Source organism: Desmodus rotundus, chromosome 6 (assembly GCF_022682495.2).
Source record: "Desmodus rotundus isolate HL8 chromosome 6, HLdesRot8A.1, whole genome shotgun sequence".
NCBI lineage: Eukaryota > Metazoa > Chordata > Mammalia > Chiroptera > Phyllostomidae > Desmodus > Desmodus rotundus.
In genome coordinates, this window is record NC_071392.1 from 35067438 (window position 1) to 35085743 (window position 18306).

General features: G+C 34.4%; 1 protein-coding gene across 8 annotated transcripts in view; it reads right to left on the minus strand.

Annotated features, from left to right (window-relative positions):
• Positions 1–18306, minus strand: part of RUNDC3B (RUN domain containing 3B) — a 122937-nt gene that overhangs the window by 61515 nt on the left and 43116 nt on the right. For 5 of the 8 annotated variants that reach the window (XM_053927011.2, XM_053927008.2, XM_053927007.2 and 2 more), the window contains exons 3-4: positions 14897–14947; positions 8388–8521 (exon numbers count right to left, since the gene is read on the minus strand). In XM_053927011.2, coding sequence (XP_053782986.1) covers positions 8388–8521; positions 14897–14947 — 185 coding nt within the window. The remainder of the gene's footprint in view (positions 1–8387; positions 8522–14896; positions 14948–18306) is intronic. The other 3 variants (XM_053927010.2, XM_053927012.2, XM_053927006.2) reach the window with 1 other exon arrangement.

Genomic DNA, 18306 nt, shown 5'->3' on the forward strand with positions numbered 1-18306 from the left:
GTTACTGAATTTGATGCCCCCAGAACATTCTAAAAAACTGTTACCGAATATTTAAACCAGAAAGAACAATCAAACAACAAAAATATCCCAGAAGCATGTTCTAGCACAAAATCACAGAAACAGACAATTCTGACTAAATGTGAATAGTTTATTTTTACATAGTTGGGACTAACCAATTAATTTTTTTTATAACCTAAAACATTTCTTCTGGACTATTTGTTTAGAAAGAAAGAATATAAGAGGTTATATTTGTAGTGATAATTTTAAAATTCAATTACTTTCATTTTCACTGACTCCTTTCACAGATCTCCAGAAAGTCCAGGAAGGTCAACTACACAGAAAATCAAAACACTGCAGTGACAGTTGGGAATAAAGGTGACATTAATCAATACCTATGATGGTCGACTACCTGTATGGAGAAAAAAAAAGCATTCTTTAAATATGACTCCAACTCTAGTAAATTCACCAAACTCGCAGGCAGGAAGGATCAAAAAGGAGTCAAATATAGACAGCTGATAATACCTGTCAGGCTAGCAGGAGCAGTGTTGTTGAGAAATAGAGGAAAGCTTTGAGTGCAGTTAGCATGCCAGTCAATCTGCCCACCGAGCTCAGAACCCCTTTCAGCTTCTTGTTGTTCTTGCTGAGTAAGCCCAGGGGAACCTACAATTAGCTGTGGCTGATTGGAACAACAGAAGGAAGAGGCAAGCCGCTGGACAGCAGTCTCAAGGTCCTTGAAATTTAAAAGACACAGAGACTAGCAGTGGTAGTCTGAATCAAAAGGCCAGGATTTCACCAAAACAGCAGGGAAAGTTGCTCTCCAGAGAAAGTCAGACACAGGAGACTATGCTATTGCTAGATGAGAAACATGAGGAAGTCCTGCTTCCTGGTTTATTAATTTCAATCCACACAAAACTGGGCTACACCTAGTTTCCTGTCCTTGGATGTTTGTGGAATTCTCTGTTATGTTGTAAAAATAAATTGTGATGATTTTAACCGTTTCTTTCAACAAAACAATTTTTACTAGTACAGACGATAAATAGACATATACAAAAGTTTTGGGGCCATGGAGTGAGAAAACTGAAAACTAGTTTTAACATTTTAGACTTTACCAGTTAGGTAATGGTGAACCACTGAAGTTTGTTTTTTGTTTTTTGTTTTTTTCCAGAGACACAAATATTAATTTGTCACTGCAGGTTTCTGTTTTTTTAAAAAAGTTGAAAGTAGTCAACACTTCTTCAGAATGTAATAATATATGCTTGGCTCTGTTGTAAGAGCATTATATACACATTAAAATATTGAATCCTCCCAAGAACTGTGAGTTGGGTTATAGTACTGTCCCTACTTTATCACACAAGGAAACAAAAAATAGACAACTAGGAAACAGGAAACTCATCTCACAACTACCAAACTGACCAACCTAACTGAATTAATACCCATGTACTCTACCATCCTTCCTATTTCAGGGAATTGCAATCATTTAAGAGAATGAAAGGACAAATCAGAGTGGGCAAAGATATTTGCATTATATGTATTTGACAAAAGGCTTTCATAAAATACAAAGAATTCTTACATATCCATAATAATAAGAAAATTCAATTAAAAAATGAAACTAATGGAAAGAAGTTTAACTACAGATTCAATTTCTTTAGCAGGTATCAGAATTTTCAGATGTTTTCTTTTTGTGTTAGTTCTGTAGGTGATATTTTTTCAAAGAATTTGCCCATTTCATCTAAATTTTCAAATTTATAGGTGTGAAGTTATTCATAATATTTTCTTTTAGGATTTTTAATGCCTGTAGCATCCCTAGGGTGGGGCTTTTCTCCATTCCTGGTACTAGTCATTTATAATCTTTTTTCTTCTTTGTCTTATTAGAAGTTTATCAATTTTATTAATCTTTTTACTAACATAAATTTTTGGTTTTGCTAATATTCTTCTAGTGTATATTTGCTTCAGTTTAACTGAATTTTTGCTCTTCATCATTTCTTTCCTTCTACCTTGAATTTATTACTTTTTTTAATAGCTTCTTGAGATGAAAGTTTTGATGACTGATTTTCAGCCTTTATTCTTTTTTAAAAAAAATACAAGAAAGTGTATTTAAGCCTACCTATTTTCCTCTAAGTAAAAGTTTTGATGTGTACATTTTCATCATCATTACTTTCCAAATATTTTTTATTTTAATTGCAATTTCTTTCATCCATGAAATTGATTTCTAGTCAACCATTTTTTTAGTTATCTTTATTATTAATTCTGGCTTAATTCTAATGTCATTAGAGAACAATTTATATGATTTCAATCCTCTAAAATTCACTGAGATGAATTATAACTCAACAAATGATCAATTTTTGTATATGTTCTACATGTGTTCATTAGAAATGGATATTACATAGTTTTTATTTGGATTTTCTTATATGTTGCAGTTCTCTATTATCTTTATTTGTGTTTTCTTGAATCTATTATAATTACTTAAAATTCCATTATCTGTATCTCCCATAGGTCTGTTTCAATTGTCTTTTTTATATGTCAGTTTTGGTTATTTGATCTTGTTTCCTGAAATGCCTGGTGATTTTTTAATGAATAGTAGACACTGTATATGAAAATCTGTAGCAGTTCTAATGCTACCTTTCTCTAGGGTAGATTAATTTTTCTTCTGGTAGGTAGATAATGAACTTGAAAATCACCATGTACCATAGTTAGACCTTTTTGAGGCTGATCTTCATGTGAATTTCCCTTACTTCCAAGGGATAGTCTCTAGGGTCTCAAATAAAAGCCTGAAGTGTTTACAGGGACCCTCCAATTAGATTGACCTTGAATTCTAAGGTCTGTCTCTCCAGAACAAGACCAAAGTCTTTGACTGGCTTTTTAAACTTCCTACCTGCTGCTTTCAGCTTGATTTACGAGACTTTTTCTCTGTGCTTCAAACGACTAAGAGTTGGCAAACATCTCACAGGAACACTGCATGTATAAGTCCAGGCATGTTGGTCTGCCATTCCTTCCTCTCAATTAAGTCCTGGTTTCACTGGCAGTTCCAAGCTCCAAGTTGTTTCACTAGCCCAGAGACACTAAAACTCTATACTCTCTGCTTAGCCTCTGTAAGGAAGTGAACAGACAAATGCCTGTAGACTAAAAGCCAAGATGAATGTAGGGCTCACTTCATAAACCATCCTCCCCAGGATTGTGGTCACTGAAGTTCTCCTGACTCAAATATTATTGCCTCACAGAATCCTTCCCTATGTTTTCTACCACTCCTAACACTTTCTAACTTCTTCTGAGATATTACATATAGACTTGTTTGTTGTATTACTAAAATGTGATGGATGTAAATGTTGTTCTTTGCCATCTTTTTCAACATTGCCACTGTATCCTCGGCATTTACAACAGTTTCTGGCACACAGTAGGCACTCAGTATATACTTATTAAGTAAGTGAATAAAACTAAAGGAGATAAATATCTTACTCATAACTACTAAGCACTGGAGCCACCAGTTAGAAGTGGAGGAAAGAAATGACATAAAAATACAATATTTTAGAACAATTCATATGAACTTAGTATTTAAAATGGATATAATGTTAAACAAATGGGCAGAATCAGAGTATCTTTGGTTTCTTCTGGGACATTGTTTTATTTTCAAAATTCCCTAAGTATTTCTGACATCCTTCCAGATTTGGGGTCATCATAATAAAGAACCAGGGATAGGAAATGTCAAGTGGTGGTTATAAAGGGAGATAAATTTGTGAGTCAATAACAGAAAATGATCATATAAATGGCCTCTTTGCAATATTAGATCTTACTGTAAAGTTAGAGTGTTTGGTAACTCCGGGGTAGCTATCATTAATAGCCCCTCTGCCTCTGCCTCTTTCAGAAGAACATTTAGCTAACCTGCCTCGGGGACACAGCAGTGACAAGCCCAGCTTCTGAGCAAGGGGAAAAGTAAACAAGACGAGACAAACAAGACTAGGCAGGATTAGGGACATATATCATAAGAATGCATTAAGGATTGCATTCATAGTTCTGACATGGTATAGGTGCTCAATAAAAATTTGTCAGATGGAGGAACACACGGATATACGAATGGTTGATACAACTAGTATATTCAGAAACTGGCCTAATATTTTAAATTCAACAAGACATGAAATGTAAAGGGTAAGCAACCACAAACTAGGAAAGTCAGACCCAGCCAAAAACAGTAACTATTCTCAATAATAAACAAAACACACACACACACACACACACAAGACATGCAGGAAGGCAGGAAGAACCCAAGAACTCACACTTTGAGGTTGAAAAATAAAACTAAGGGAAACAAGGATTTCTCGAGCTTGAAATCAGTTGGAATACTAAGAAAATCCAACAGAGATATCTGCAAAATCAATAATAGTAACTTAATATGCAATTAGGGGAAGTTCTGGCAGAGATCATATATTATGCTTATAAGTAATCAGCCCAATAGCAGATGGGAAAGACAGGCAAGTTCAAAAGAAAATGAAATATGACTGTTCAAATGAAGTTATTTTGCTAAGACTGATTTTTCTAGCCTGAAATCTAAAAAAATTGATGTACAGAAATCCTATGTCCCAGAACTCATGCATACTGTAGAAAAACAAATGCAAATATACCTGAGATGGAAAAATTATAGGCATGACCTTTAATTCAAATATTTTATTCCATTGTTAGGTTATGTTTAGGCTCTAGAAAATAGGTTCAACTAGTCACAGACAAAGCAAATAAAGGGAAAGGTCTGTATTTCATAGCTCTTAGCTTACAGTGACTACATATCAGATCTCCCGTGGTGGCAAGTTTTTACAAAGTGAATCTGTATTGTACAGTGGTACTAGGACACGGATACTCCTGATCAATTAACTCAACCAAATTTAAAGAATGTTTCTATGCTGAATTAGTCATTGCTTTAAAGTGCATCTTGTCTTCCTCTGTTTAATATGTCATCCACATAATCCTAAAATGAAATCAGACTGAATCTGGTTTTTTATATTGAATTCAAAAATGAAGCTCTGTTTTGATCCCGAGTACACTGAATTGCATGTTTAGCAAGTAAGTTTGGTGCGTTGATTCTGGGATGTTTCTACAAGTGTCAAGGCTTGATGAGAGCTCTATGTATGCTACTAGTCACTCCAGACCGTAGCTCAAAGGCCCAATAAACCAGCCATCTGAAGTACTTGTTTAATCTTTCGATCCTGACACTTGGCAGGTGTGATTTGCTGAGTAGATTAAGTACTTTCTCTTCCCACTGCAATGAATAAAGACAGAAGCAATCTTTGCCTGCAGATTTTTCCCAGCATAAACAGGCAAATCATAGATCTCTCTTTCCCACTAAATGGAATTGGTTTGAGGACTAGTCAAAACAAAAACATAAATGCTGGATTTGAAACGAGTGTTCTGTGGTGTTTTGATACTGAGCACTGGTTTTTTACAAAATAAATATTAACTTTCTCTGCTGGGCAGCATCTTGCTGTGCAGGGCCCAATCCCAGGAGTCTCATTAAGAAAGGTGGTGAGCTAGGGTTTGAGTTTCTTGGGTCCACCCAGGTCCAAATGTGACATTTCTAATGTTTGTTAATGTTACGATTACCTTTTGTACTTTGAGGGTGCATGTTCTATAAATGTATTCTCTTCTATATTGAAAAAAATTAGGACACACTTGTCATGTTAATCTCTCCTACTTTTTATTTTAACATAAGAAAAAATGTTTATGTAGCACCTGGGTACTTTCCATTTTCATAGGCTTGATTCATTCAAATTGCAGCTAGTGTTTTAATGTTAACCTACAAAATCCAAGATATTATTCTTAAATCATAAGGAAAACTGATACAAACTTAACTAAGATGCAAAGGGGAATTCAAATTGTACATTTCTAAACCTGTAGACCAGACAATTAGAAAGTAAATAAATTAATAAATTCAATATTTCAAGAAAATGAAGGCCAAAGGACTACTAAGACAATAACTGTGATTTTAAAAAAATAACCCTATTCCATACAATAAAAAACAAGATAAAACATCTATAAGAAAAAAGTTATTAATTAAAAAATGTAGTTATAATTGACTTAAAAATGAAGATATTTATGGGACTAAGAAATATGTGAGGCGGAAGAACACTGATCCAATCTAAACAAGTTAGAAGACAATGAAGCAGAAAGGTAACTGTGGTTCAGACAAGCCCTTGATTGGAGAGCGACAGGAGGCTGCGCGGCAGAGAGCAGCGGTGTTATAAAGTGAATTGTGCATCTTTGAAAGGTGGCAAGTATCACAGCTATCAGCGTTATCCAAAAATATGCTTCCATAATATGCGTTTTAAGCTGCTTATGTTTGTAATGGTGTCACTGAATTTAAATATTATAAATCATTTTGAAAAACTTAAACATTCAGGTCATATTTTACAAAATGTTTTAATTTCAATATATGTTAGTTTCACAAACAAAAACTTTTCCAAAAGAATTCCTAAATAAAAATAGATACAGGAACAAAAACTTAGAAACTATTCTTTCAAAAGATGATCATTATGCTTGTGTTTATTATACAGACATATAATTTATGTTTATAATCATGGAATAATGAACTGAATTATGTCTTGATGTTAAAACTGTACATAACTATTTTCAATCTTTATTTTCTAGTAGTTTCTTCTGTAATTTTTGTATTAAAATAGTAAAGAAAGCTACTATGACAATCCAATTAACAAAAATCTTCCTAAACTAAAGCTGATATAGTTTATATCAGCAGCTCTGACATTTTACAATCTTAAAAATTATTGAGGACTCCAAATTGTCTTTATATAGGTTATATTTAATTGATATTTACTGTATTACAAGTCAAAACTAGAAACTTTAAAATATTAAGTAATTTTAAAAAATAAACCCATTATAGCTTAACATAAATAACATTTTTATGAAAAAATTATTTTCTAAATAAAAATATTGAGAAAAGTGGCTATTTTTACATTTTTTCCTTAATGTATGGCTTAATTAAAGAGAACTAAATATCCGCTTCTACATTCAGTCTGTTACAATGTGGTGTTATGATTTAAGCATATGAAGAAGATCTAGCTGCACAAAGATACATAGTTGGAAAAAGGAATCTTTTAGTAGCCTTTTCAGGTAACTGTGAATATTCTCCTTTGGTTCTACATCAAAACTCAGTAAGTAATCATTTCTTAAAGGTTAATTTCAACATGAAATCTATAACCACCTAATGAACTTTTCATACTGTATTACATTAAATCTATTGGTCTGTTGCACTTTGAATGGATTTTTTACTCATGCATGATTTTAGAATACCAGGCAACTGTCATTTAGAAAATGTGAGTTACTGTAGGTCTACCTCATGTTAACACATGTCATTAAACAGTTAAAAAAAATATTTGTTAACATCAATGTTACCAGAGAAGTCTTTAAGTACTGGGAAGCTATCAGACTTAAAATGTGAATACAAGCTTTCAAAAATTCTAATTTTTACACAAAAGCTTTAATTTTACTATTGGCCACAAACACTGTCAATTGTTTTCCTTGAAGTAATAGGCTCACTTTGTTCATTTGTATTTAAGAAATGTCTAGCAAATGTCTAAAAGAACTATAGTTCCTACATTTTTCATTCAAACAAAAATAGTATTAAATAGTATTACATGGGAAAAATGTCCAGTTCAGTTTAAAATGTAAACAACTGCACGAACTTTCCTTGACACAACTACCATGTTTCAATATGCTGCAGAAATGCTTTTTTGCATACTTCCCATTTTGTCAATCAGGATATGAAAAAGATAGGTACTCAAAAGTTAAGATTTAATAAAATTAATAATGTTTACTGAACCATCATGGGCATTCTTGACTGGAAGTGTCTTTTTCTTTTTTAAAAACTGAGCTGATGGTGGAGAAGAATTCAATGATTACTAGTATAGCTTGATGCCTTTGTCGTAATTTGGGTTAAGGCACAAGCAATTTTACCCACCATTGCTTCTGCATTAGCAATGCAAATGTCAACACACTGCAAAAAGCAAATGACATTTTGCTGTTATATGGAATTAGTTTTGACATTATGGACCCCCAGGGTTCTGTGGGACACTGAGAGCCACGGGTTTAGGTAATTCAAAAATATAGAAAATTCAAAGAATAGGAAATATTTCATTGTTCTTCTAAGTACTGACGAGCTTCATACCTTCCGGCTATTCATAAGGCAAAAGTGAAGATTCAAGAGCATTCTAAAATAACTACGTGCAATCTAAAAGGAAACTAGCCTCTGACAGATGTTAAATTTAGGCAAGTGCTTAATTCCAACAAAGAAAAGAAAACAAATATTTTATATAGCAAAGAGCTCAAAATGTTCTAACTGGGTCAGGACTGCTTAGGTTTATGCACGTTGCATATTATTATTTGCATCTTACCTTAGCTCTGGAGGAACTGACATTTTCCATATTTTCAATGCTGCAGATACAATTCTGTGAAACCTTCCGGCAAGCCACTCTGATATAGTCCCAGAAGCTACGAGGACTTTCATAACCAAACCAGGTTACTTGACCTTCAGGAGACAAATTGCAGTACACAATAAAAGAAAACTAGACTAGAAAATTCAAAATACAATACCACTAAAACTCTGAAAAATAAAAGCCAATGTGGTATGCTATAATGGGAAGGGCACTGATCTTAAATCTAGTCCTTCTGTACTTCTACCTAGTTATGTTACTTTGGATAATATATTTAACAAATTCAAATCACAGTTTTCTTAACAAGAAAATCAAACTAAATGAAGTAAAGAGGGTCTATACATTAAGAAATCTCTTGCAGTTTAATATTCTATTATTCTAACATAGTCTTTACATACACCCAGATAATTTTCCTGGTGGCTCTAGTTAAGCATTAATTTAAAAGTCATCAATTATACTCTAAAGCTTTCTCTACTCAGAAAAACAGAAAAATAAATAAATAAAAACATAACCTTTCTCCTCTTCATAGGGATACTTTAAAGAAATGAAATAATGTATGTGGTCTATCCTATAAGTAAATATAATCAGTTAAGATTCCTACATTCACTAATCATTTATAATCTTCTACCCACCCATTCTCATCCATAAAGCCATAAAGCTCCCCTGTAACTATCATTCATCTACTTTCTTCTGGTCACCAGCCCATGAAAAGTCCTTCCAGAACTTACCATTCTAATCTTTCAGATTTGAGTAATTATGTATCTGTTGATGAGGAAATGTTCTCTTCTGTGTATCATAGTTAGTGTTAACATTTCTATGCAGAACTTTGAGTAGTAGATCCATTGGAACCACTTTGTACTCAGTATTTTTAAATGGGATGAGAGATGTCTTAATACTTTCTTCAACTGATCTTACCTAGGGAAGTTGTTTAATCTTTTTATTTTATTTATTTTTAGAGAGAGGGGAAAGGAGGGAGAAAGAGAGAGAGAGAGAAACATCAATGTGTGGTTGTCTCTCACACTTCCCCTATTGGGGACCTGGTCCACAACCCAGGCAATGTGCCCTGACTGGGAATCGAACCAGTGACCCTTTGGCTCACAGGCACTCAATCCACTGAGCCACACCAGCCAGGGAGGAAATCGTTTAATCTTAATGTAGAAATATTAGCTTTTATATTTTTAAATCTGTGCTTCTGTTTTCAATTAATTACTTTTATCTCAAACCTTCCCTTACCAAGTAAGAGCTTCTCTCTAAGCAACATCAAAAAGTGTTCTTGTCAGCAAGCATATTTCAGGAGCTATGTCTGATATAATATTTGAATGATTTCCAACCATGGCAGCCCATAAAAATACCTGGGCTTCTTTTTAAAAATACTTATGCCTGGGCCCCACCAAAACTAAATAATCAGAATCTTTAGGGGAGAGCTCAGGCATCCGTATTTTTAAAAAGATCTGCCATGGCTGCTGTAGCTCAGTGGATTGAGCGCTGGCCTGTGGACCCAAAGGTCACCAGTTTGATTCCCGGTCAGGGCACATGCCTGGGGTGTGTACCCAGTCCCCAGTTGGGGGAGTGTGAGAGGCAACCAATCTATGTGTCCCTTACACATTGATGTTTCTCCCTTTCTTCCTCCTTTCGCCTCTCTAAAAAAAAGTAAATAAATAAAATCTTAAAAAATAAAATTTCTAAAAAAATAATAACAATAAAAAGATCCCTCTGGTATTTCTAATAATATACTTATGGTTAATCAACCAATAGAAAGCCTACACATAGTGATAGGTAACTCCAATCATCCTTCAGGATATTTTAAAGGCCTCTTCTTCTTGTTAAGCCATGTGTGATCTCTACAGGGAGTCAGTCCCTTACTTATCCTTACAATTACTTGTTTGCTTGATTGTCTCACATATTAGGTGGTAAAAATGCTAAGGCAGGGATTGTGTCTTATTTGTCTTTAAATCAATCTCCAGCACTTGGCATAGTACTTGGCTCACAGTGGGCATTCAATAAATATTTATTAAACAAATCAACTGATGAAGCAACACAAAATAGATCATTTCAATTGCAATGCATGTAAAAATCTTTGTATAGTAGTAGTTCAATGACAATCTGAATTTAAGATGTCTCCATGAATTCAAGGTATCAAGATGTCTCCATGCTAGATTACAAATATTCTAAACAAATATATTTACATATATGTATATATACATACATATATGAGCATCTACAAATCCTTACTCAAATATATAACTCAAATGTCTCTTTAAAAATCAAATATTACTACCAACAAACAGAAATATATAGGAACATTGTATGTATAATCTCCCTTCTTCCTCTCAATCTCTCCCCATCGCTGTCCTCAGCTTCCTCTCTTCTTTAGTTAAAGTTCCTGGAACAGTATCTCAATGTAGTTTTATCTTTAGGGCAATTTTCATGTCATCAATTTGTCAGCCATTTGAAGAAGAGGCAGGTGTCTGGTGGTTAAGAATAGGGCTTTCGAATCAGATCACTTTCTAGCTATGCAATCTTGAGCAAATGACTTCACTCTGTAAGTCTTTCTTCTATAAATTAACAATAACTGTGGTATTGCATGAGAACACTTGTAGATTAGATAGTGTGTGTGCAGCAATTACTACACAGTCTAGTACAGATGTTAACAACTAATACTATTATTATTACTGCTATCACAGAAACAGTTAAGGGACCCAAGTTCTCCTTGCACCACAAAGTGGAAATGAGATGGAAAGTTAAGTTTTTCCCATTACTTGCTTAGAACCTAGAAAAATCTTTAAAATTTACTCCCCAATCTAACCTTGTCCCTTATCAACCATTCTAAATTTGCCTCCATAAAATTTGTCAAGTCTCAAGTAATTTTCTTTACCTACAATTGATTGGAATCACTGTATAATTTTAAAGAGAAGTATAGCTGCCAGACTTCCCTCAAAAAAAGGAGTACTAAATGCTAGCAGGGATGTTGGAAAAGGGGGAACCACAAAGTTTCTCTGGTGACTTTATTTTAAACCTCATGAGTTTGACACAGCTGAAGAAAAACAGGAAAGTAGAGCTGTCAGAAACCAAAAGAATATAACAAAGTTCCATTTTGGAGAGGAAACAAAGATAAAGAAAAACTAAAAATCTAGAATTAGGTTAAACAGAAGGAAAGGGCACTAAATCCTTAGGACTCCAGCTACGGGTAGGATATGCAATCTACAAGACTTTTACCCAAGAGGTAATGACAATATTTCCCAGAGTACAAAGAAAGTAAACAATTAATCGAATGGTGTATCATCATAACTTGCAGGGTTTTAGAAAAACTAGCAGTATCTTCATAGTACTCTATTCAGCAAACTAGATGTGAAGATGACTTGGCTCGATTCTTCCTTCCCTCCTCTTCCATGTGCATTGTTTCCAAAGGACGTCATTAAATCAAGACGCTAATTGTTGTTCACACTCAGAAGATTGGTTTTGATTAACAGAAGGTGGATTCCCTTATTGGAACCTCTAAATGTTCTCATGTAAATTGTATATCCTAGAATTTTATGTAAATAATTAATTTCTGCATCTATGAAAACGGTTGGATTCAATTAAAAATAATAGAAAGGTTCAATTGGTTATTTGAAATATTATTATTTGAACGTCACTTTTACTTGAAGAAATATCAACTGCTTTCAAAAGACGTACTTAATCTGTAAGCAGCATTCAACAAGAAAGTAAAAAAAACAAAACTAACAGCTGATCATACCTTTAAAAACTAAAGTAATGAATAATCACTTCCAAGATATTCCCATTTCCTTTAGAAATAGCCACAAAAGCAAATCACATTACAAGAAACTGACTAACCTGTATCTTAAAGAAATTTTATTCCAGAAAAGAAATATGCTGTTATTAACAATTCTCTTTTTAAAGCTCTGAGGAATATAGATGTATAATATGCTTTCGATTTTATACACACACACACACACACACACACACACACACACATATATATATATATATATATAAATTCTTAGAAGTTGAATTTTCACCAATGACAGACAACTTTTTGAAACTTAGTCCCATTCCATCAATCCAACTCTAATTCATTTTAGGCACAAAAGGTTTGCTAGACCAAAAGGTGATCTGCTACTATCAGCTATGTGATATCTTTCCCACTAAAGTGCCTCACTCAGCACCTAAAAATAACATGTGATTTCTAGAATCCAATATTATTCTAAACTTACTCTCCCATATTATTTAATTTAAACATCTATTAACTTCATGCAATATGTTTGTATTTTGCTTATATGTTATTTTTTGGCTAGAATGAAACCTTCTTTCTAAGAGCAAGAACTAAAATTTCTATAGTGGTTCTCTACTAAGCAGTGGTTAATGATACAAAATCTTTTGATAATACAATATAAAATATAAATAAATCTGTTAAGTGACTTCCTTTCTCTACCCTTTATTAGTACTTAACTATGTAAAGAGCAAATGAAAAACAGGTTTTACAAGCTTAAGTTCTTTTAGCATTACAATACATCACCTAGGTGACAATATCAAAGACTATTGCCTTGGAGCCCCTACTCATCTGGACAAGTACTGTATTTTGCTGTGTATAATGTGCACTTTTGCCCAAATTTTTGAGGGGGAAATAAGGATGCACATTATACATGGACATAATGATTACATACCGTGGGGTACAGTAATCCTGTGTATAATGTACACAAAAAAGTGGGTGGTCATTATACATGGTGAAATGTGGTAATAAAAAGTCACATCAATTTTAATAAATCATTTGGATATCACTGCAAATGTTTTCAGATACTTAAAGGAAATTTATTACTTGTGGATTTACTGTTGGCAATATATTAATATTTAGATATTTAACTTTTTACTATAAATTTTATGACAGTACTAAGTTTCTTACTGCTAACTTATAAATCAGTTTGATATTTTCCACTATCTTTTACTAAACAGAGAACACTCCCATTTCTGTAAGAGGTTAGAATCTTTTCTTAAAAGAAAATTTAAAAAAAGGTAGAAAATAAAAAAAGGTAGTGTTATTAGTTGAGGTTTGTATTTATTAAACCACTCAGCTTTGAAGGTAAAATTATGACCTTGAATAATATTCTAAGTAAAATATAATGTTATAAAATAGATAACAAATTTAGATACTTTAAAAATAACTTTATACTTTAAACTGAATCTTAAGAAGTCAGAGTCTAGATTAGATAATTGTACTTATATTGCTAGTTCTGTATATTACTTTTAAGATGCTTCAAAGAAATTATTTACCAATCTGAATCACAGTTACTAATCCATAAAATGTAATTATTATCCCTTATCACTACAATTAATTTCTTGTTCACTGGTAACAAGTTTATCACAAATATCTAAAGTATGTACCTATACAATAAAAATGAATCAATTATTAATTAATCTTCCAAAACCAAAAATTAAGATAAACAAGTTCACCTAAAACTCTGACAACTGAATTTGACACAATAGATTTATTTATCCCAGTAATTTAACCATCTTTCCAACTAGGATACAAAAGTTTTATTGCTTTCTTCCACCAGCGTTTTTCATATAAGGTTTAGAATACTGGCAGATTGAATTAGAGTACCAAAGGCTGAAGTCCATACAGAAAGATAAGTATAAATGTGTAAACCTGAAGAAATCAAGCACAATTTATTTCAGTACTGATTAAGGGTATACATAGGGAATATAAACAAAAGAAATTGTTTTAAATGATTATTTGTGGGAATTAGGATTGGGGAAATGAAAAGACATTTTTCTTCTCTTTCTATCCTTTGTCTTACTATTTTCTTTAAAAATGATAATATTTCTTTTCTAATTAAAACAAAATTAATGGCTAGTTCGTAAGTGCAGAGGTCTAGCAGTATTTTGCATACAGCAGGAACTCAATGAAAAATTCTGAATAAGTGAATAAAAGTATGCATTCTACCTGGGAGAAAAGGAATATATTCTCACTAATGGCTCAAGAATGACAAAGCAGTTATTGTTGACAGTGCCTGTGTATGTTTTACTAAGTGATTTTTGAAAATTCATGCCACTTTCCTGAGCCTCTGGTTTGTATGTCATTCAAATATTATTACATAGCACTTACAAAATTGAGGAGATAAGCAATAAATCATATATCATTAAGCATTCTAACAAAATATAAATAACACAGATATAATTGATTAATAAAATAGTGCTCAAAACAATGGAGCTTAACGGAAATATGGAGGAGGTCACATGGAGAGAAAGGAGGGTAAAGGGGTTATTTTATTTTGTGATTACAAGAAGATTTTATATAAAAATTAACATAAGCATACTTGTGCACTCTAAATTAACAAAAGAAAAACAGAAAGCTTTACAAAACCCATGCAATGTACTAAAAAACATCACTTAACTGATACAGCCCTCCCCAGTAAGACAATTCCATGCTCCCGTGCAGCTCAGTGGCGGGAGATATCACCAGCATAGAGTACCTTGAAGAGGTATTTGGAGATGAGCCAGCCATCTGCAACTTTGGGAAATCTCTTTTAAAAAAAATAAACAACAACAACAACACACAAATATTTAAGAAACCTGCCGTCAAGTTTATCATTGCAAACTGAGTAGCCCAAATTAGATGGCTGCACATAATTCTGACACAGTAAACACTAAACTCAGTTAAGATGAATATGACTATACACTAAGCACATAGATCAAGCTGGTCTCTTGTAGCCCATCCATTGGGGATACTAGGGTTATGTAAGTGATAGACATAAGCGAGAAGAAATTCTTCCCTGATTACTTCTACCCCCATCGTTCTTGCCCACTATAATAAGCTGGTGATGACAGAATGCGAAATGAACAAAAGCCTGACTGAATTTGCTACATTTGCACCTCAGAATTTATAAGTTTGGTTAGGAAAATTACTTACTGAACTACATAACAGCCTCAAAGTTTTTAACTTTAAAAAGACTTTTTTCACTGTTAACTTTTCTAAAAGTTATAAACAAATTCATTTTGAAAAGCAATTCTCTCTCTCTCTCTCTCTTTTGTTTGGCAGAAGAAGAGTTACAATTTGTATGGTTCTGCACTATAAGAACAGCACTTAGATATCTGGTAAAATGTTCTTAAGTGTAGCCAACACTGGCTAAATGATTACTCTATGCAAAACACTGTTTTATTTCCTAAAGCAGCTTCCAAATTATTGCTTAACAATCACCATCTGCAAAAGTACTATAAATTCTTACGATGTTGCTTGGAAATTCCTCATATAATTTTACAGGAACACTCCAAAGCCAAATTTCTAATGTCACATTCCCAACAAATAGTTTCTTCTCTCATAACCAAACAATGAAAACTTCAATAGGATATAGTCCCACACCTTTCCACATACTTAGACCCTTTATGAAACCAAACAAAAACCAAACACAGTGAGTAACAATGTATGAAAATGAAAGGAAGTAGATATATACAGTTGTGCTATTGGCTACATCTATGTGTCTACTATTCATTCTCAATGCTCCTACTTCCATTAGTAACACGTTAAACAAATAATTAAGTTGGAAGCATATCCAAAAGATGTATAAATTGGTACCCTAGTTGAAGCCCATATTAGAACATAATGCTCTTGCTACAAGTACAGCAAACAAAAATGAAAATTTCTCAGCACTAAAATGTAAATCAGAACATAATGCTCTCACTGCAAATATTAGAATACCAATTCTTAACGTTTAAACTACATTTACTTTACTATCTCTGCCCTGAAAACAAAGTTATGTATATCTTATTTGTAGTCATTTACTTTATCAAAATGTTATCAAAGTAAAAACGATTTCTGGGAAACCTTAAAGGAATTTTAATTCAAAAAAATGTATCAAATGAGATATACCATATCCAGATTTATGTCATGATTTAATCAATCCCTGGTATAAAGTGAGAAATAATTACTGAATCTATTATAAAACTCAATTTACAAATTAGGTGGTTTTTTTTTTTTTAAACTGTTAGTATGTTGGCCTTTATGCCCTAGGAATGCATATTATTTTGATCTTAGCTGTGAAACACCATGTGAAAACTTTAAAATGTAAAACACTTTCATTTATTTGTAGGCATTAATTGCTTTAGTCATAATTTAATCACTCACTCTAGGTCAGTTATAAGCCACCAGAAGCATCCACACCAAATGACAGCCCAATAAATTCCAAATTACCTGCAGTCAAATTTCAACACCTCTTTTATTTTGTAGACCTAGGAAAAAAACTCTGTCTAGACCCAGCACATGTCTCTTCCCTGTAGCCTCGCGCTGACGCACTCCTTTGGCTAGATAGACAAGATCTGACAGAGGGAAGAAAACCGGTCTGTTGGTTTCCTGGTTGGTTATGAGTTTTCACTAGCAGCCTCAGAAATAATAAAAATGATGAGACAGTAAACGTGTAGTGTAACTGGAGTAAATATCTGTCACATAAAATTTAAATCCCTAGCATAGTTGCTTTCTCACACACACACACACACACCTGAACAACAAAGCTCACATTAATTCAAAGTGGCCCAAGGGATGCTTGTCTACAGAAGAGTCCCAATTGAAATAAATTATTCATTTAAAAATATATAATATTAAATATTTATTATATGTTTAACTTATTTTTTATAATTTAAAAAGAGCAACTGAAGTAAAACCTTTGTTTTGAAATATATGTTAAATATTTTTTATAATTTTATTATTTTTAAATTAAATTTATTGGGGTGGCATTTGTTAAGCGTACAACTCTATGATACATCATCTGTATATTGCGCGTTGTGCCCACCACTCAAAGTCGAATCATCTTTTGTCATCATATATATTTGATCTCCTTCATCCTTTATTATCCCCCACCCCCTCTCCCAGGCAGCATGCGGTCCAGCCCCCGTGTTGCCGTGCATATACATGTCACAAGGATTTAACAGGAAACCCAATTTGAGAGGACGGGAAACATTCAAGACAGCCTCATTTGCAGAGCACTGTAAAGCCCAGGAAGATTAAAAGTCCAAAACTAAACCCAGAAGCTCCCCATTATTGCTCATCTGTCCTTGTGGAGCTTAAGCCAGCCACGCAAATAGGTCTCCATCTTCTCTGGGGTACGCACTCGTGGGTTTCGGAGTCGCTAGGTCTCGCAGAGCTCTTTCTGTCAGGGCCCGGGATGCGCTGCCAGATCACTCCAGATGGCCATGCAGTGGAAGCTGCTTTCGTAAGGAACTTCCCAGCTCTTGCCTCCTGCGTGCAGCTTTCAGTCTCCATGAGATGCTGTCTAGGTGAGAGAGAGCACTGGGTTGTAGGTCCCCAAAGGAAGGAGTCCAGTGAGGCACACATCCCAGCGTGGGACCCTGACTCCGGGGGAGCTGGCTTCCGACTGTGTGGAATCTAAGCCCGGAATGGCCCCAAAGTCTTCCATCCCACAGGCAGATCGGCAGTGACGAGGGAACCGCCGTCGCCAGGCTCCCGCTGAAGGAACGCACAGGCGGCAGGGAGTCCTGTACCCCGGGGTGGGCTGGAGCCATCACGGACAGTCCTGCTCTGGCGTGAGCCAAGGGTGGGCAGCAGCTGCTGTGCTTTCTTGTCTGGGGAAGGGGCATGGGGCCTGCCAGGCCCCAGTTGGAGGTGTGGGCCCCGAGCAGGTGGCAGTCTCTGCGGTCTCCCATCTTGGTGAAGTGCGGGGCATACCAGCTGAGCACGCTCCCTGAGCCTGCCGACCAGAGCCTCCCCTTCCCTCTTGCTGCTCGCTGCACTCTAGGCTGGCCGGAGAGCTCAGGGTGGGGCCCTGGGAACATTCCAGGGACCACCCAGTCCCCAAAGCCCAGGCCGTAGGAACTCTAGCCCCTCCAGGACGGAGTTAACAATCCAAGAAAGTGGTTCCCCACGCTCTCCTTA